Here is a 20,672-nt window from a genome sequence, read left to right on the forward strand (position 1 = left end):
ACTGTAGCCAGATGGTGGAGACTGGAAGAGGGTTACCAAGAAGTGCCACTACAAGCCTGTCCTGTTTGTATGGCTGCTTTTGCTGGCATCTGATGTTAGAGGAAAGATAGTGATCTAAACTGAAGTTAGCCTGACCTGTGGTCAATGTCGGTGTGCTCTTCCTTACTTTTCCCCAGTATCTTTATTCCATGCATTATGATTTGACTGTGTTCTCTATGTCGTCAACATATATTGTTTTTACATCAGAAGCTTAATTTAAAAAATGTGATTTTCACAAAACCACTTCATCTTCAAGCTCTTTGCAAACACTGTCTTTCAGACTTAAAATATTCAGTAGGTTTCAAATTAAACTTCAATTTCAGTGATGTTATGTTCAACCTGTGCAGTGTTTAGAGAGAAGGTGTGTTATGTGCCTCTTGAATTGAAAGGATGTGTTATTCACACATGTCATTTCCAAATGTGGCAGATTTATAAAATAACGAAATGTGATTGTCACTTGGTCGTGGAATTTGCACCGTGAATTGTAGTGAGGTTTTGGTTTGAGTTAGTGCCTTCTGCTGACCTGAAATCAAATACTTTTTTGTCCCAAGATATGGGACAATCTAATCTTAGCCTACATTTGTCTTTTTAGACAAGTCATGGTTTTTATGAATGTTGACCTCAAGAAAAGTCTAGGATTGAAATAATATTGCAGATCAAAACAAAAATATATTAGCATAATTTGGATATCTTCTAGCTGTTGAAGTACATGGCCATTGCTTTATTGCAATGCATCGCTTCCTCTGCAGATAAGATTAAATGTGGCTGGTTGTTTTTCCAGCCTAATCATAAATTTTCATGTAACTGTGTTTTCAAAATCAAATCTTTGAGAAGGGAGGGGAAAAAAAAATAACACGTGAACAATTTCTGGCTGTAAATCCATAAACCAGTATAGATTGGCCCATAAAATACTAAAAGAAGCTTGCCTGTAAGTGAAGGAATCCCGAAGTCTCTGGTGCAATCTATGTGCTTAAGAACCTACCCGTTATCTAATCATCTTTATTAGGCTACAGTGGCTATTGCCCGCTAGGATATTGAAACATCAAACAAATCGTAGGTAGTAACCCTAAATGTCACTGCTTGATTACACGTGCTTATCTGCTGGATCAGGAACCAGTTAGGCTCAATGGTTTTATGAGCAAAGGAAACACCTGCTTTTTATAAATAATCTAGGGCTTGTTCTGCAAACATGCAGCTAAGTGTCGGAGCAGGGACAGATATTCCTGAGAGCCCTTCTCCAGCCAGCTGCTGAATGCCTATAATTTTAGCAGAGGTAAAAGATTTGTCAATACCTTCTGTCCTCTCTGATAGCGCATTGATTTGGAGGCTCTTTCAAGGCAACCGAGTATTCAGGCTCCTATGTAATAAATACCTACACAAACCTGCTTACAGCAGAAAATCTCTAATTTTTTTAATTGGCCTAGAATCTTATGCTTCTGACTATACACTTAGTAAACCATATTTTTCTTTATTGTAGTGACTTACAATAATTTGTGATGTTACATGCTATTAAGTGAAAAAAGGATTTGCTGTGCTCCGCATCCGGTAAAGAAAAACATGCCTAGTACATCGCAGCGCCACGTTGTTACTTGAGCAATCCTAAAAGCAAAATAAACTCTTGTACTTAATATTCCTTTGGCAAAAAAGAGTATGAAAACTCCTGGTTTGAGCCATGCCTGGGAGGCTGCCAAATTCTGAAGCTGCTTTTCTCTCCTGGTCCAAAAGGGCCAGGAAAAGGAATTCTTCATAAAAATGCGTATTCCTGGTTAGTGAATTTAGGAAGTGGGAGTCAGATTCTGTTTGATACTTTTTTGTGACTAAATTGCTTTATAGGGAGAGTTTCTCAGCATTGCCAGGTTACGTTCCTCGGGAGGGCTTGAAAGTTGCCGGTTTTATTCTGCATTAATTAAATACTAATAGGAATTAAAATTCAAATTGAAATGGTAACTAGAATACACCAGGAAAGTTGCAAACACTTCCAGGGCCTCAAAGTTTTTGGTAACTCTGGGTACCTTCAGCGTATTCAACAAGGGCTCTAATGCCTCACATTTGTACACAAGTGTGTGGACGCAACCTGGTGTAGCAGCGTTGTCTGGAGGGGAGGAATTGCTTGGAAATGTACAGTTAGCTGGGGGAATTTTACTGTTGTTAAGAGTATCTACCCCCAGCTAGTTGATGGTTGAGTATGTGTTGTTCTAAAGTATCGTTATTTACTACCACTGTGGTGGGTATTTTTACTGTTGTGAGAATTGATGAAAAATGGTCACTTTGGGTACTCACAAACGGGTGAGTAGGAGCTCTGGGCCACAGAGAATACATGCTGGTATTTTAGCCAGATTTCTACGTGCTTTCCTGTATTTGTCGAGAGAAAACCTACTTCCTTTTTGTGGAATTACTGAAGTTTATTCTAGAGAAAAATACTCATTTTGAGAAGAAAAATAGCTCTGTTGGCTATATTCTCATAATTCATCACTGTTAATCCTTATTCTTGCATTCTATGTAATTTTAGATAGATAGATAGATAGATGGCTGTTTGCATCAGTGCAAAAGAAATGTGCAAAATAAATAGCTCTTTAATTTAAAATAACATTATTTGGTTTTAATCAGACTCTGTTTTAGCTAAAATGTGGTATTTTTTCCCTTCAAATGGTAGATTCAGGGCATCCGGAATGATTTCGATAAAGAAAGAGGGGACGCTCAGAAGAAAATTCGCAAACTGGAGGAGGCTTTGAAGTGAGTGAATATGGATTGAACCTTCCCCAATTTTTTAGTCCTTTGACCTTTTTGCATCGTGACTAGTTTCTTTTAATGTAAATGTCTGTTGTTTTCTGAGCAGAAAAGTGGTTCACAAACAGCAGGTGGGTATGACAGATCGACCCTTATGCTGCTTCCATTTTTGGTTATGTAAAATATTTCCATGTGTTTATCCAGTTTAAAGTATTCAAAGTTATGGAAATAATTGCTAAGGAAAACAGATTATTCTGAAATAAACCAGGAGTTATTTGTTAAAGCTACTCAGTTAAATGTGATGGTGTATCTTATCTAGGCTGATTAAAGCATTGTGAAGATACTTTTATTCAATAAAAGTCTCAGGGCTGAAGTCTATATTCCTTTATTTCTATAATCTCTTCAGTATTTGGCATAAATAGAGACTTAAATTACTCCAGACGTTAATAAAAGCTCCGTCTTGTAATCTGTAAATTCCTTACAGGGACTATTATTCATAATTTTAGGGAGATTGAGTTGTTCTCAACTAAACTTAATCTTTTGGTATTTTACCGTCTGATTTATTGAGGTAGTTGCATTAATTGTCTTCCATGTCTTTCAAATAACACGTCAGTTGACACTTACTTCCATTAAGAAAGTGGGTCTGACGGTGCAGTCCCCTGGCTGTGCAGAATTTACGCCCCGCGTGGGCACAGTGAGCGTGGTGGTGCTCAGCTTCAGGCAAGTCTTTGTCCAGTAGGTTAGTGGGGGGAGGTGGCACTTCCTTGTAACGAACAGCACCGGGCTGAGAAGATCTTGTGGATAGCTGAGGAGGTCCTCCTTTGTTTCAAATGCTCCCTGGCTATAATTAAGCTGCAGTTTAATGGTTGGGTTAGAGTAAGAATTTGAGAGACTGAAGTTTGTAGAGCCCAGCTGACTGGTGGATGCTTCAGGGTCCCTCAAATTAAGATGATGTTGGCAGAAGCCAGTCCCAACCTTGTGCTTTGTGAGAGTGCGTTCTTTGGCATTAATGATGCTAATAAGTATTTATTTTGTGATTGAATAGAAGTGAAAATTAGCTTTCATCCGTGTTTTTGACTGGATGAAGACAGAAGTTGGTGGAATCACCAAGGCACATTTGTGCTCCAAAAGATTCAAAGCTTTGAATTTACAGAAGTACGGTGCCCTAGGCTAAGCCCAGCATATATTCTGCTGTTCGGTTCTTTCACGTTTCAGCTCTGGTGCAAAACCTCTGGATCTTGGATCCGTACGTTTGTGATCACGGATGTGTTGGTGCACTCGGCTGTTAAGAACAGCCTCACGTGCCCAGTGTCGAGGACCTGCTCATCCTCCAAAGCTGACTTTCTGGAAGCCAAGCCATTAATTTAGTACTGATGTTTCTGGACAACATTAAGATTTTACATGGTTGCTTATATACAATACATACATAAGTAATACATAACAATCAGATTTTTGTGACAGAAATGGATGGCTTCCTCATGGGTTTTTCTTTCATTGCTGCAAAAATGAGTCCTTTTAACAATCTCTTGCTATTAATATGAATTGACAAGATCTAGGGTCTTATGTGCAAATGCCTTATTTTGGTGTATTTCTCTTGACTATTTGCAGAATCAAATTAAGTAATTACAAGCAAAGTCAGACCTACTTGTTTTGTTTAGAAAGCAACCTTACCTTTCTTGAGATGGGGGAGGATAGTTCACCATCTTCAGTAGAGACGATGCCTTGTGGAATTGCAGCTCAGAACCAGGAGGTGCATCAGTGATTTCTCATGAACCACTTTGATCTGAATGCGCTTTGATTCTGAAATGGCCACAGGATCCTGTCTTGAGGAGCTAGTCGGCTGCAAACGCATGGAAAAGGGAACGTCAGGCATTTCAGTGGTGTTTTTTTATTATTATTATTTTTCCTTGGTGTGACAGCAAACAGTGCTATTGCAGTTTCAAACATATCCACACCAGCGCAGAATGAAAGTGATTTGAGACATTGTGTGGAGCTGTAAAATCTGCTTCAAAAGATGAATTGATTGTAGAAGTAAATGGTTGTTATAGTTATAGGTTTTTCAAAGTGTGAACACAGCATATATTTACACCACCTCAGCTGTAATGTGGTTTGGTTTTGCCGCTTCCATTCTGGAGTCCAAGGTAGCTTTATGTCTGCAGAGACGTATAAAGTTTGTCCATCTTGCAATGGAGATTTTGGACTAAACTATAAACACACAGGAGAGTTGAGGCTGTTGTCATCTGTCACCTGCATGGAAGCGCATCCAGCTTGCTGCTGCTGGTTGCTCAGGGTAATGGTCGGGACAGTTCTCCCATATTGGAAATAATTATAGGATCTGATTTAATGCTTTAAATGCTCCGTAATGTTCTTCCTCTCAATCTTTGCCATTTTTTTAAACCTGCCTCCGGAGCCAAATCTCAGCACTTCACGAGTGGTGATGATACAGAGCAAATGTTTAGCAGCTGGTTTATTGAAAGTCACTTAATAAAATTGTTTGTTTACATAAGAAACTAGCAGCACCTCTTCTTTCCAGTGCTTCTCTACCCCTCATGTGAACTTGTTTACAACTCTTCTGGGGAAGAAAGAGGGGCAAAATTTTCCAGAAACAAGGGAAGCCTCTCCCATCTATAGCTGATTTGTGTTTTAACACAGTTCCTAAAGCGTGCACGTAGCGTTTTCACAGTATTTTGTGATTTTTAGGCGGCAGGCCAGAAGGTTTCAAAGTCTTTTTGACCAAAGGCACGGGGTGAAGGTGGCACATATAGGTGCTCGATAAAATACGGAGATGAAAATGATTTTCCTGCCTTTTCATGTGTATCTTGTGTATGTACATGCGTTTTCTCTGGGAATCCTTACTGTCAGAATCAAGGCAAAGCAGCTGATTTCTCTTTGGGGATGGTGCCGTGGGGTTTCCTCACTGCAGACTTGAGAAGACGTATTTCATTGCTTTTCGGTATTCCCAGGACGATGGTGGTGTCGGTTCTTCACACCTCCACCTGCTGATGCCAGGCTGCTGTTTCTAGGGGCTTTGTCAAGTGTGCTTCAGTGATACCACTCTATGTTTCAGGTTTTGTGTAAAGTGCAGTTATTGCTGCAAGAAGGTTTTGTCTCCTAGAAAGTATCTGATAAAAATATATTTGCACTTGTATTTTCTAAAACAAATTGGGAAAATGGTGTTTTGGAAAGGAAATAATAACAACTGTCTTTTTTTTGTACCAGTTACTCTGCTTGAAGCCTTTATCATTTCTTTATGCAAAGGGCTTCTGCTTGTCCTCTCCTGGTGTGGTTTGCCAGTCATTTGGCTATTCCAAGTCATTTGTTCCCTACCCTGACATTGTCACGAGAGATAAGGAGCAATGGAGCCGGAGCTCTTCTCAGGCTTGTCCCGCAGTTTTTAACTTAGAACTGATACTCGTAACGCCTTAGGAGGATGGCTTTGATATCACACTTGCTCAGAAGCAGCAGCCAGTGTCGCTATGTTCTGCAAGAAGAAATGTAATTGGAATTGTACTGCAGCTTCAGTTGGAATCCCTGACAAAAGGGGTCCCTGGACTGCAGCTTCGTGGAGGTTCGGTACATTCCCATCTGCTCTCATTTTCACTTCCACAGGGCTTCTGTCTGGTCTGGACTCTGCAGTGGAATTATTTCAGTTGATGTGATCCTGTTATCATGCTGCCCTGAGTGTTTTTTATTAATTATTTTTTTCTGACACGACTTGTCCGCTCCAGCAGACGTTCTGCCTGGTGTTTGCCACCGTTCACCTGGGCAGGTGAATATGGAGACAAGATAAAAATGGGAACAAGGCAGGATGGTCCTTTGCAGAATCTCTGTTATACTTTTTTCTGCTTTTTCCTACAGCCGTGGCTGCATTTTTCATTGTGGAGTTTTCTTTGATATAGAAGAGGAGGATTGGATTTGTTTGGTCTGAAAGCTCCTTTTGCTGTGTTCAGAAGGCCTAAAAACACATCACATTTTAGCACCAGAAGTTTTATGTAAGGGCCTTTGAAATTACTACTCTCTTGCAAAATTCCCACACTGTTTATATAGTTTTTCTTTTCTCTGTAATATTTCATAAAAGGGACATGTAAAATAAATGAGGGTGCGTAATTTCGAGAGAAATAAATAGTGTACTTAATGCTTCTGAGCTAATAAAGAGGGAAACAGGTGAAGGCAGGGATAAATAAAAACATGGAGAGATGGCAGAAGGACATAGAATAAAGAGCAGCGAATATAATTTAATTTTGATTTTCAGTTTACAGGTGCATTATTGTTAGATCCTAACATTGTAAAGAAAGTTAAATTTGGACTTTTCAAAATATACAGAAATTGTTTTTAAAAACCTGTGATTCCTAGAGGATCTTGAGAATTTGATGACACCAAACCCTCGGAGAACAAGCTGATAAACAGCTGCTTCTTCAGAGCACTGTTGTACGGGTGGAATTGACTTCATTAGTGTCATAAATGCACAGTACACAGAAAAATACAGCTACGTGGTAATCATCAAGAGAATGACAAATAGATAAATGGAGTGATAGCATGAACCGCAAGTTGATTCTTTAATTTCTTTTTTCTTTTCTTGCTCCTCTAAGTTGAACCCACATTCTTGAATAATTGCTGCATGTTGTTAATATTTTCAGGATAATTGCCCAAGTGTAGCTGTTTTCCTGTAGTTAATTCTGTTTTTCCTTGAAAATGAAGTATTTGTGTGTGGAGGAAAATTCTTGTAGGAATGGAAAAGCTATAACTATTTAAAGCCGGAAATAATTAAAAAAATATGAGAAGGCATTGTCTTTAATTCCGAGTGTTGCAATAAAGAACATTGTTAAGAGTTCATACTCAAGTTCGTTTTGTTCATCATTCCCTTTTATTAAAAGGTTTAGTGTTGTCTTGTTGCAACACTTGCAATACAACGAAAAAAGCAAATTTGTGATTTAAAACCAATAGGAATAAATGGTCGAGGAGTTTGGCTGTAATTTTACTCTAAAGCAGGCCTGTGTGTGGTTTTTGGTGGGGGTTTTTTCTTTTTTTTCCTCCTCTAAGAATCAGTGGAAAAACAGCCAGCTGTTCTCCACTTGGTGCTCTGCTTGAGCATCTGAAACCTTTTAGAGCAAACCCAGTCAAAGTTTCCAGCATATTGTAAACATTCCTGCAGCCCTGGTGAACATGCTGACATAACCCTCGCTCTAGGGAGCACGATGTAAAGTCTGAACAGAGGACACAAAAATGTGGTAGCTTTATTTAATAGTCTCACTTAAAAGGCAAAATAAAGTGTTCTATTAACTATTTACAGCCTTTCATTTTCTTTCACCAGTTTCTCTGGGGACCTACTGGCATTAATGAAATATGTATTTAAAGGAAAGCACCAGTTGCACGAAAAAAGTAGCAGTTGGTTTTTGATCCTTGTCTCTTGGACCATTATGTTGCTCAAGATGGTTATAGAGATACCATATGACATCTTTTTAATGATACTGACTATGCAAATGCTTCAGAACAATATATAGCCGTATGAAATTAGGAGTATTGCCTGGTGAGATGGGCAGCAGCAGTGTATCACGCTGTAGCACTGCAGTTAACTGCTGTAAATTGCTGGTCTATTAATTAATGCAGTTCAGGGCTGTAGATTCTCACCTCACTCAAGGAATATAAAATTAGTTTACACACACGTCAGAATTGGTCCCTTATTATTCTGGCAGGCTCCCCTTTCACATTAGTGTATCTTTTAGATTCAGCGCAGTATATTTCAAGACTATAATAGTGCCCAAAACATTGATGAACTTAGAAGAGCCTTCAGTTGGCTAAAGAAGGTCTAACAGATGATTGAATCTAATTACTGATTTTTGATAAGCATGAATTTTTTCAGGCTGTCACCTTTTTTTGGGTCAGTTAAAAACTATCTACAAAAACAGTGCAAAGGATGACTTGGTTCCTGCTTTTGTTGCTAGAGGATTATGATTGCTAGGCTTCAGTTACACCTGGTAATCTTAAAATTTACTTTTTTATGTACTTTGTACAACTTTGCTCGACCTTCATCTATAACACAACCAACCTTTATTGAGGAGCTAAGGGTAATACTTCAAACAGTACCTTTATTGGGAAAAAAAGTAAAAATCACATCCTCCATAGCAGCCTCGTAGAAAGAAGAGACTGATGAGCTGCCTCGATACTCGTCATTCCTCAGTGTTGGGTTACCATTGTGTCCGTTACGGCATGGATATTATTATTCTGAATCCTAAACTATAGTAGTACAATCATTTTAGCCATAAAAATAGTTACCTTAAAACGTAGAATGGCAGAATGAAGACTGTATCCTTGTACCTCCTTGTATAGGCAAGCGATTTGGTTGCCCTTTGGATTCTTTACTTGCTTATTCAAAGCTGGTATTTGCTGGTGTAGCCAGGACAGTCTCATGGTAGAAGAGAAACAGGGGTGGTGGGAAAGAATCTTTTTTGTTAAAAGCTTTCTGACCCAGGGTGTTGCTTATCAGCACCTCTCTGAAATAATAAACCTGGCATGCTTTAAGCTGAAGTCATTAGTTCAATGGTTCATTTAGCATTCGGTATTGGAAAAAGTTGAGACAGTCTCGATACCGTTTTTTCGTCCTCGTTGTCTTTGATTTGCCAACCACTGTTGGCTCTGTCACTCATAACACATCTTGAGTGGTTCTTTGTTAGTGTTAAGTGATTCTTCTTGCCTGGCCGTGCTTCTCTGCCCAGTGATCTCTCCCGTAGTTTGTCCTTCAGATGGTTTATTTTATTTGCCCTCGAGCTTTCTGTGCCACAGCACTGGTCTCTGATCCTGATCTCTTCCTTCTTTGCACCTCTTCTCCGGGTATCTCATGAATCTGTTTACTATCTGTGCTGCTGATGTTCTGGGCCACCTTTAATTACATCTTGTCTCCTTTTATCTCAGGCATTATCCTCACCTGTCTCTCTAATTCTCCCCTCCATGGTCCCTGTGTTGAGGTTTAACTGTCATCTCAGCATGGAGAAGTCATGACTATTAATGTCTGTTCTAATCCTCCTCTCTAGGTAACCCAGCCACTGTGGCCTCTCCTGTGTGTGGTGTATCTAAATCTTGGAGACAGTTTCTGCAGGGTTGAGCAAAATTACAACGTTTTCCTTTCCAGCCACATTTACAACACTTGCCCAGCCTTTTCACTCACGTCTCATTCATCATGTTGCAGTTGCTGTTTTTCTTCTGTTTGCATAGCACCTAGCACAACACAACCCTGTCATTATTATAATGAGAAATGGTTATAATAATTATTAGTGTTTAACCAATGTCGAGTTAATTTGTGATCCATTAATTCCGAACGTGATCCATTATTATTTCACAGAAGTGTGATACTACACACGTGCAGTGTTACTTACTCTAAATTCGTTAATAGCTTAACAGTGGTTTAGTTTGTTTATGGTATCTCATGATTTATTTAAAAATGTAAGTATATAGTTTAAAATAATAATTGTATTGTAACTATCATTCATTGTTATAGCTTACTTGAACGAATGCAGACCAGCCTTTTCACGTTAGTCTCAAATGATGCAAACTGTAAACAATTTATAAGTGGATTCGTGCATTTTCTCATAAAGACAAGCTCATCTTACACTTAAAATCAGGGAATGAAAGATAAAATTGTTCCCTGCTTTATATTTTTGACTTTAGTTCTTTGAAATGATGAAACAAGTTAGAATGCTTTCTAACAACTTCGAAATATTAAAGTGCCCAGGGACAGGATAGGGATGATGTTTTGAAGGCAATAAATATTTCAGCTTCACATTTCAGTCTTTCTTCTTCATTCCTTTGATCTGGCTTTGGTTTAGTTATCATTCCGCTTGAATGACTTCACACTGTCTTTCTTCCTCTCCACACCAAAAAGAAGTGTTCTGCACATATTCCATATGTCTGGGCGCTGGTGTTGTAGGAGGGCCCTCGCTGTTCCTCCCTGTCTGCTGGCAATCGCTGCCTCTGCAGCGAGACAGTCCAACCACAGCCAGCGTGATGCGTTCGGCTCCAGGAGGTACCTTAGGCTGAAAGCTGATACTTAGCTATCAATATTTGTTAAAACTAGTAGGACAGAAAATGTGAAATTGTGTTTTGTGTATTTCAGAGAGTCGGTATTACCTCTGTAACAATAGACTAAACGGTAACTAAACCCTTCCGTCTGCAAATAGATGGTTCTGTAGGCCTTGTACGTTATTTATGTAGCTGAAATAGTCGGAGTTCTAGAAATAGAGGGGCTGTTGTGAGAAGCGTTTTTCGGTGGTTGTTGCACCCATCAAAGAGCAGAGTGTTGGGTCTTGCACTTGGCTATAAACCGGTATAAACGGCTGCACTCACATGGGGTCCTGGGACACCTCCGTGGGAGAGTCGCTCTGGGATCAGGAGCAGGATTGTGGGTTTGATTATATTTCTGTGGACAGAAGCTTCTATCTGTGTCCAGGTACTGGATGGGTGCTCATGCGCCTGTAGCTCACGTACGAAAGACATGAAGGTAAATTCTCTGAATTTTGCTTTTGCTTGGGAAGATTGTCTGTTCTGGCGAAGGTTTTGTTTTTGCTGTGTGTTACGTGGTCAGACGAGTTGTGTTCTTCGGGACACATGTTCATACAGCTTTTTAAAAATCTGAATGGACTATACAAACGGTGATGGTTATTTTACTTCAGTGCAGATTAGTGAAAGAATCGATTTTTTTATTTCATGTGTCAGCAAATAAAAAGGGAAGCTGTTTAGAAACAGACCCAACAATATCCACTTTCGGGTGCCTTCCAGCAAGTGAAGAGTTTGCAGTTTGGGGAGTGAAGCAATCTTCCCTCAAGTGTTAAAACTGAGGGAGGAGAGGGCCAAGGTCCAGCAGATCTGAGTACATAGGATCAGGGCAGATATGTTAGGTGGTGTGGGATCGTGCGGGTGGTCAGCAGATCCAAGCAGATCGCTGTTTGAAGATTGTGGCTTCAGCGGTGGGGCTGAAGGCTCAGTCATTACTCTGCTTTTCCCACACCTCAACCTTATAGACCATGTTTTGTATCTACAGGCATAAACCCAAAGCCACACTAACCTGTGATAGGCTTAGACAAGAGATGAAGCCTCTCCCTCTTGTAGAGTCCATCAGTCTAGGTTTCAGAAGCTTGTTCAGTGGCAAAATGTGTCCTTACCATAGAAATTCCTTGCTCCATTTTTGTGCTCCGGCAGGGTTGGGAAACAAAGGTCTGTTTGGTCACGAGCGGGTTTTCGCTGCTGCCAGCAGTGTTGGAAAACCAGGTAAAGAATGTGCATATTCATGAATCAAAGCCTGGTGTAATTTTTGTAAGAAAACATTAGGAGTTCACAATCTAGTTACTTCTCGTCTCGCTGACAAGCTCTCCGGGCTTGTGTGGGCATTTGGTGATGGAATGTGAAACTCGCTGTCTGCAGGCGTTGTCCACATGCAGCTCATGGAGCTTCACATTTTGTACTTCACATTCTGTACGCTTACATACAGTCTAAAATGTTTTAATTTGCTGAGGGGGCTGAGACTAAGGCAGGTGCATCTCCTGCTTGTGTTTGCTGTTGGTCAGCCCTTGCTTTCATACAGGGAAAGGTGAGACCCCTGGGAGGGAGAGTGCTGGTTCTGGAGGGACAGATGCAGGTTCTACTGCATCTACTGGGACATCTTGTGTTTCTTTAACCTCTCCGGGAAAGCACTGAGTTGCCCCGTGTCTCGTTAACTTGACTTGCAGTGCTGTAATGTCTTGCCATGTGTAGTTGTTACTTCTTGGAAGACAATTTACGAAGCAAGGAAACCATTTATGATGAAGCATGAAGAGGAAGTATGTAAGATGTTTATGTTTTCCATTTATCAGTACACTTCAGAGCGCTGCTTTCTGAAATTGCAATTCTGGACTTCATAGTCAGCTTTCTCTGAGATGGTTTGTGCTGTCTAAGATTGCTAATTCTGTTGCCATATCCTTTGTACACTGAAACAAGAGGAATTTGCTGCTTTTTAAATTGGGGCCAAAGAGTAAATTCACCCTATTTTTATATTCAAGCAGGCTCAGCTTTAGGGGATTTAAGTGATATAATTGTATTGTATTCGGCCCCACAACTAGTCCAACTGAAAAAAATAATCTTCAAAGTGAATATTTTAGTGCTTCATGCAAGGCACATTGCTCAGTGTCTTGGGAAAAAAAAAAGTAAAGCTTTTCTTATATTTGTGAACCGTGGTCCATTGTTGTACATGTTTTCTAAGCTTCTGTACAAATCTGAACTGCACAAAAAGTAGAGAGCTAGCTCCCACATCCGTAAGAAACGAAGTTTTATTCCTGGTTATAATGAGATGTTGCATCTATTCATGGGATTAAGTCCTGAGCAGAAAGGAAGGTGCATAAAGCCAGATTCCTAAAAGTTTACATCATAATATTTAAAAATAAAAATACATTCCGCAGCAAGAAATTGCATAAATTTGGAGTCTTGCTAACAGCACAAGGACTGACAACTTGTTCTTTTAGATTTGTTGCGTTTCCATCTGACCAGACCAGAACTGTTGTTCCAGTGTCTCTGGCCGTTATCAGTGAGGGTATGTTCGAGCTTCAGTTTGGGGTTTGTTTCCGGTGTGGATTGGAAGGATTAGGTAATATTTTCTGGGGAGGGAGATTTTTTTTACCCAGTACCTGCAGCTGGATTCAGGACCTTGGGGAGGAGCAGTTGAGGTTTTTCCTTTTGGAGTTTCCTCCCGGGTGGCCCATATGGGCAGTGCTCTGCTGGTGAACTGTGCTGCTGCCTGGTCCCAACTTCTCTTTCGAGGTGTTGAGCGGAACGTAGGTCTCAGAAGACAGTTCAGACTCTTTTCTGTTCTTTCCTGTGAACTGCTGGTAGATTGTGTTGTGGGAGAAGGGAGCGATGTGTGCACTGTAATTTGGTATCGAACAACTACTAACTTAATTCTGTATTCAGGAGCTCCCTAGAAGATGAATTTCAGGGGGATAATTGAGCCAAATGCCTTCGCAGCCAGAGCTGGTGCATAACCAGCTCGTCAGACCGTTCATCTCGTTTTCAGCTCTGGAGGCATCGTTGGAGCGCCCATTCTGTGAAATATCCGAGGAGTTTTTGTACTTGGAGTTTTGCTCTTTTAGATTCTTTGTAGCAGGAATTTAAATCCTGAGTGGTCTTTCTGCCAGTTGAATTTAGACAGGCAAAATATTTGATTTGGTGGTCTTTTGCTGTGTAACTGTTATCTAGTAAATGAATGGACAGTATGGAAATTTAGATGAATATAGAGATATGCTTAACCCTCAAAGGAGTTTAGAAAATGGAACTGCTGAGGCAGTAGAAATAAAGCAGATCTGCATGGAGCGATGGATGCTGTCTAGCCAATTTGAAAAAAAATTGTGTATGGTCTTCCATGAACACAAACCCCCAAATCCTAAACAATTACCACCAAAAATGTGATACAAGCTTTTGTTCTGTTTTGCTCCAGTTTCTGCTGGGTAAGAAGGGTATTTTCCTTTTTCTATAAGGAAGATAGCAACCTCCTTATGTCTCAGTTATTGCATCAGCTATGAGTAGGATAAAAAAATTAAATATTTTTTTTTAAAAATATGCGTAATGAAAAAAAATTTAAAGTAAACAGGAATATACTTACTCAAGGCTTGTGGCATTTCTTTGATCTCTTTGCTAATAGAATTACGCTGTTCTCCTACACAGCAAACAGACGCTCTGTGAAGATGTAGGATATGTTCTTTGTCCCATTGTCAAAGTCTGGTATGAAAACCACAGAAGAGGATGTGAGTGCTGTAACTTCAGCTTGGCAGCTTCCTGACCTCTATAAAAGGCTTGCTCAGTGCTGTAACAGCTAGTTCAGGGCTGGCAAGGTGACAGACCAGATGAATTAGTTGGTCTTTTCCATCTCTGCTGTGTCAGATTCTTTGTTTTATATGGAAATAATTTCTGTCAAAATGGGAAATTTATTGTGAGGTACTTCCTCTGCCTGTAGAATGAAAATGTCACAGCCACAGGTCTGTTTGAAGGTGTCTGCTGTTACAAACTGCTGGTGCAGCCAGCTCTGCCCCTTGATACCACCACTGTGTTCCCCGGTCTTTCAACGCCAAGTCAGGCAACTCCACTGACTGGCAATGATAGGAACCTGTGATGGGAAGTTAACAACGCTGCCTGATGGTCTTCTCTGTGAGGAGTCCCACCAAAATGTCTGAGATGTGTTGATATGGTGGATGTATCAGTTTTTTAGGGGTATGTATGTGTGCATCTGTGTACATGAAATGCTATACGTGCGTTACTCTTGATACACTACGATGTCGTAAACCCCAGCTGATTCCTGTGTATGTGTTGACATTAATATGGCAGATAGTACGGGTGCTAATATGAAAAAACTTTGCATAAAGATTTAACGTCCATCATTGCTTTAAAGGCTGAATAGATATTACGGCATTATGGCTTTCTAGTAGATTAAGAAGGTGCCACGTGTCACCCTGCTTTGCATTCTGATAAATGTCAAGCAGAGAATAATCCTGCATCTTGGCTGAGCAGAGATGGCACTGGGATAACTTTTTTTTGTTTGTTTTTTAATGGGACACGACGATCCTGCTAAAAGGAATATACTTGTGTATACTTATAGAGGTGAGATTAAAATGGGGGTGATAGAGTGGGTAGTTAACAGTCTAAGTCAGCGCAGACTTTGGTGTGGGGGTGTTGTCCTAAGCCACAAACGCCGTGTTGACGTGCGTGAAATTCAACAAGAGGAAGCGAAAATAGCTCTAGCCTTCTCTTCCCTTCTTCAAAGTATTGCTGAGGGAAGTTTGGCTGAAGCTGGGACAGGAAATTGAAATCTGAATACTATTTTAAACGGATGGGGTTAAAGGCCTCTCTTTTACACTAGCACACTTGTTCTTTTATTTGATACTTGAACTCTGAAAATTTTCTGTGACTTTCTAGGGAGAAGGAGGAGCAGCTGACTCGGGTGACAGAGGTACAGAGGCTGCAGGCCCAGCAGGCAGATGCTGCCCTGGAGGAGTTTAAGCGGCAGGTGGAGCTGAACTCAGAAAAAGCCTATGCTGAAATGAAACAGCAGGTGAGGAGGTCACAATGCCAGCCTTTCTGAAACTCCGGCTCAGTAGGAGAGCACATTCTGATCTTATAATGCCAGAAACAGGCTTCACTCGCGAGTGCGACATCAAAATCCCTCACAATGTAGTGTCTTTGCTAGCGAGTCGGAAAGGGATGTTGGCAGTTGTTTCATCTTTCTAACAAAGCCAGAATTGCCATTGTTACAAAGATATCTGCAGTTATGAGACTGATTAGGGGTTTTTCAGGAGTGAGAGTATAAAGTGTTAGTTTGTACACCCCTATGGAACAACGTTTGTCATTTTCCACTTAAATGCGTGTCTCTTCCTACTCTTTTCGGAACGACTCTGTCTTCCGCTAATGAGCTCTCGTAATCAGTTTGAGCCTAAACAGGGGCAGAGCCATTGTGGCTGCTGGCAGCCATGTGCGGAGGACAGAAAAATCCGCTTTTCTGTCCTTGAAAATTAGTAGCAGGAATTTATGTAAAAAGATTTTAGTGTCTTCGATTCCTTATGGAGCAAACGAGTTAAATGTTGTCCCTGGGATTTTACAAATGCAGCACAATGAGTGAAAGAAGGAACAAGTGACAGATGATCAAACAGAAGGGGAGAGAAGGGAGTGTTTCCTCAACTTGCTCTTGTGGTTGAAATATCTCGACATATTTCAAGCTTGTAATTCTACCCAGCCGTAAACTCAGGTTTCCAGCCTCACCTCTCGTAACCACACCTTGCTATTGACAGTGGGGTGCTGTGTCTGGTGGTGTCATGGATTTTAAGGATGCTGGCTTATAACTTAACAAATGCCTAAAGATCGTCAATAAAAGTGAGAAATTAAGTAATGCATTGCTGATATTTTTAAGACCCAGGCAGTCAGCAAATAATAGAATCTGGAAATAAAAAAGGCAAGAATAAACTTATAAAAGCAAAATTTGGTCTGCAAACTAGACCCATGAGGGTAATAGGACAAGTCCTACAATTGCAATCTGACGTTTCCTGTTCTGTGAGGCTCTAAATTCTTTGTGAGGAGTTAAAACAATATCTTATTTCTGCTCCAAAAGTGATGTAGTCTAATTCTAGAAAGACAAACAGTTTCATTCACTTAAACCACAAGCCCCCCTCCCCCCCCAGCTAACAAAACCAAAAAAAAAATGTGCAAAGGAATTCAGAAAACTTGAAGCCATTTATCATTTGAAAATGACTGCAAATTTCTTTTAGACTGTTGCTGTGTTCTGGAAAAATTTGAAAATAAATATTGCTGGGCTCCAAGGATCAGCCATGGGTTTGTTGGGTCTGTTCTTGAATGCTAAACTATAGCAATAGCAAATGTTACTGTACAATTGAGCAGTCCTGTTCTGCAGGAACCCAGGTTCAAGGAAACACATCAAAGAAACACTGCTGAAGCTGTCTTCATAGCTTTGTCCTTTCTCATTCTCCTGCACACACGTACTCTTCAGATAAATCACCCGTTTGATTGTAACATATTGGAAAATTCTTTTTTTTTTTTTTTTTTTGGGTTCAAAGAAACACTGCTGAAGCTGTCTTCATAGCTTTGTCCTTTCTCATTCTCCTGCACACACGTACTCTTCAGATAAATCACCCGTTTGATTGTAACATATTGGAAAATTCTTTTTTTTTTTTTTTTTTGTGGTTGGGCAGAATGTATTACTTATAAAACAAAAACTGTGGTAGCTATAGCAACACCGTACTTTTAACTACACTAGAAATACTGGGTTTCTAAAACCACTTTTGGTGTGTGGTGATGTTAATTATGGAGATAAGTAGGATAGGGTCTGGCATTTTCAGTTTTAATCAATATTTGATTCATTAGTTTGGCTCTGTGGTATTTTTTTGCCATCTGCTTCCCATTTTGTCGAGCTTGTGATTATTAAGAGTCACCTGATGTCCACTGATGGGCAAGTGGTACGTTTTGAATGGTTAAGATCTGCATTTTTTCTGGTAGTAACTAGCAAAAAGAGAAACAGTCCATAGACTATGTCATGGTACTTTAGATCTAGTGTTTCTGGTTTGGCAAATAATGGTCATGGGTCCTCACTGCACTTGTGGGAAATAGATGAATGTGACCTAATGACACCAATGGAGTTAAAGCATCTCTAAATATGATTTTACTGTGTCACTTAGAATATTTTAATTATTAAAAAAAAGTGATCTTTTGATAAAGAAACTATCTTTTATTTTTCTGGGTTTTATTGAGCTGAGTAAAATATAGCTATGAACATGCAACTCGAGTAGGTTTGGAGGCAGAAGTTGTTACTCATAAAATATCCATTCAAGTTCCTTTTATTAAGAGCAGATAGTAGTGGTTCAAGGGCTCCTACTGGAAGGATAACTTGTTCCTTTCTATTCTATTTTTCCACTTTCCATCTGGCCAGCTGTTCCTAGTCCTGTGTCTTCCTCTCTTCCCGCAGTATTTTCCAATAAAATGCTTATACCATCCTGAGTGCTGCCTTTTCTCCTCTTTGCCTGGCTTGGAAGTGGTGTCCAGGACGCTTGGCAGAGGTGTCTGCTGAAGACAGAGCCCTCCCTTAGGCCAACCGGCATTTTGGCTTGTGCTCCAGGAATTCGTGCATTCCTCCTTGTGGTGCAGCCGATGGATTTGTGGCAGCACTGGTCCTCCTGACAGCTGCACCCCTGGGCTCTCTGGTTTTACGGAGATGGTTTATTCGCTGCTTGTTGGGATGTAGATTGAAAAATAGTTGATGAGTGTGCGCTGCAGCATAGCACTGTACGTGTATGTATGTATAAATATTCCCCTGGACATGCCTGATGTGCAGCTAACAGTTGTGCTTTTGATACAAAAGCCTTGTTAATTGAGATATGAAATTGCTTCCTTGATGCTGGGTGCTGGAGTCTGTGGGACTCGTTATTCATAGGCGATGACTATCTTCAGAGAACTTCACTTGCAGCCAAATAATTCTCTTTTAAGTTATTTTACTGATTTAATGTAAACTTACTTTAAATGAGTAGTTTGTGCACTCACGTGTGATTTCCCTTGAATTTTTGAGCAGAATATGTTTGAGTCTTAAATATGTCTAGAAAAACTGTTCCCTTAATTCTGATGGGATGTTCACCACTGTTGAGTGAAAAACTGAGCCAATACTTTGTGATCAGAAAGTGGCGTGGTGTAGGTGATCACTACATCCTTAATTTGCGAATAATCCCATAGTGACTGAAAATTAATTTTCACTACATCTAAATAGTGTTATTATCATTCTCGGCACGTTATATTTGCCTCTTTGATGGTTTGCAAACAACTGTAGAAACGTCAGAACATTTCAAGCTATGCCTTTAAAAAAAAAAAATTAAGTATTCCCTTTCTTTTACCATGTAGATGGAAAAGGTTGAAGCAGATCTAAGCAGATCAAAATCGCTCCGGGAAAAGCAATCCAAAGAATTCTCCTGGCAGTTGGAAACGCTCAAGCAAAGATACGAGCAACAGGTCAGTTGTTCAGTGCCCTCGGGTGGAGGGGAGGAGGGACACCTTTCCATGCAGGTGTAGGTCAGTGCCTGTGGCAGACCTCATGCTGTTCTTGCTCTGCGTGGCTGTTCTTTGTATAAAGACAGGATTTATAGGTACGGGAAGTTTTTGGGCTGGGGGATGGAAGGGGAAGAGTCTACATAGAAAATATTTTTGTTTCCTCTTTGCAATCCTTTATGAATCTTTCAGATTTTTTCCCAGGCTTACAGGTGGCAACACCTATTTTCATAACTGCCAGGTGAAATTATTTAATGCATTATTTGTTTTTCTTTTTGTCAAGAAACAGGGCGTCATTCTTTTAATCATTTTTAACATGGAGAGCGTTCCTATGAATGCTTGTTTTGGCCCACTGATAGTGATTTTCTTTATTGTAGTGTAATTTCAGGGGTGGGAAATATTCAGGAAACGTTTGGGTGGAGACAAGAAACTTGAGTTCAGTGGTGTTGTGAAGCGTAAAGGGAAAAAACAGAAATAGAAGCAGATAAATTATGACATGATACAGGCTTGAGAGCTACGCGGCTGAAAGCCCATCACACGCTTGTGTAGGGTGGTACTTTGGCCTGAGACTGAAGTGCCCTCTGTTCAGTAACACCTGTTGAAGGTTTGAAAATTTGGGGGGTTTTATAGGGATGATACGGTTAGTCCGTAAGCTTAAAGTTCTCTCTTATCAATGTTTTTGTGTGGATATAAGTTTATGTTTCCACCAGGGAAACGTAGTTTCGTTTCTGTTTATCTTCTGTGCTGGTAATAAGATGAAATACTGCAGGTGGCTTGTGGTATGAGACCTTCTCTGATCCATCTGGAAGGGACTTTTTCAAGTAATTAAGGAACAAGACCACTTTGGTAGGTGTTGAGAGAGACCTTTGCCTGTCCTTAGGAGGAACAATAGTGTCTTTTGTGCGTGGCTCTCTGAATAGAAGAGTTTGTTGGTTCAGATCAAAGAATCTTCCTTATCCTCACTCAGAATTGTCAACATTACTAATTGTGTTGCCACCTGAGCAGGGGTGAGGAGTCCTCCTGTGTAACAGCAAGATGCATCTACGCGGGTGTTTTGTTCAACTGGGTGACAGTATTTAGCATTCTTGTATTTAATGCTTCAGGGATAGTCTTGATTGCAGAGTTATTGTTTCATGCTTGCATTAAAGGTGAGGAAATTTGAGGTGTCAATTAAAGGACGTGCTGAAGGGAGGACAATGGAAGGTGTTTGGGTTAGTTGGCATCTGCCTTTAAGATGGAATTTTTTATGGCATCTTATATTCGTACCACTTTAATGGAACAGTTAGTTCACTCTTTTCTTTACAGTTTTCATAATTTGTGGTGCGTCTTTCAAGTCCAAAGTAAGCATTTATTCAGAGACT

The 20,672-nt window shown here is 40.2% G+C and overlaps 1 protein-coding gene across 1 annotated transcript in view; it reads left to right on the forward strand.

Annotated features, from left to right (window-relative positions):
- Nucleotides 1-20,672, forward strand: part of CEP112 (centrosomal protein 112kDa) — a gene marked incomplete at its 5' end in the record, with an annotated part of 119,840 nt that overhangs the window by 2,435 nt on the left and 96,733 nt on the right. The window contains 3 exons of the mRNA XM_010141867.1: nt 2,693-2,772; nt 15,691-15,826; nt 19,168-19,275. Of these exons, the coding sequence (XP_010140169.1) occupies nt 2,693-2,772; nt 15,691-15,826; nt 19,168-19,275 (324 nt within the window). The remainder of the gene's footprint in view (nt 1-2,692; nt 2,773-15,690; nt 15,827-19,167; nt 19,276-20,672) is intronic.

Source organism: Buceros rhinoceros, unplaced genomic scaffold (genome assembly GCF_000710305.1).
Source record: "Buceros rhinoceros silvestris isolate BGI_N320 unplaced genomic scaffold, ASM71030v1 scaffold8768, whole genome shotgun sequence".
Taxonomy (NCBI): domain Eukaryota; kingdom Metazoa; phylum Chordata; class Aves; order Bucerotiformes; family Bucerotidae; genus Buceros; species Buceros rhinoceros.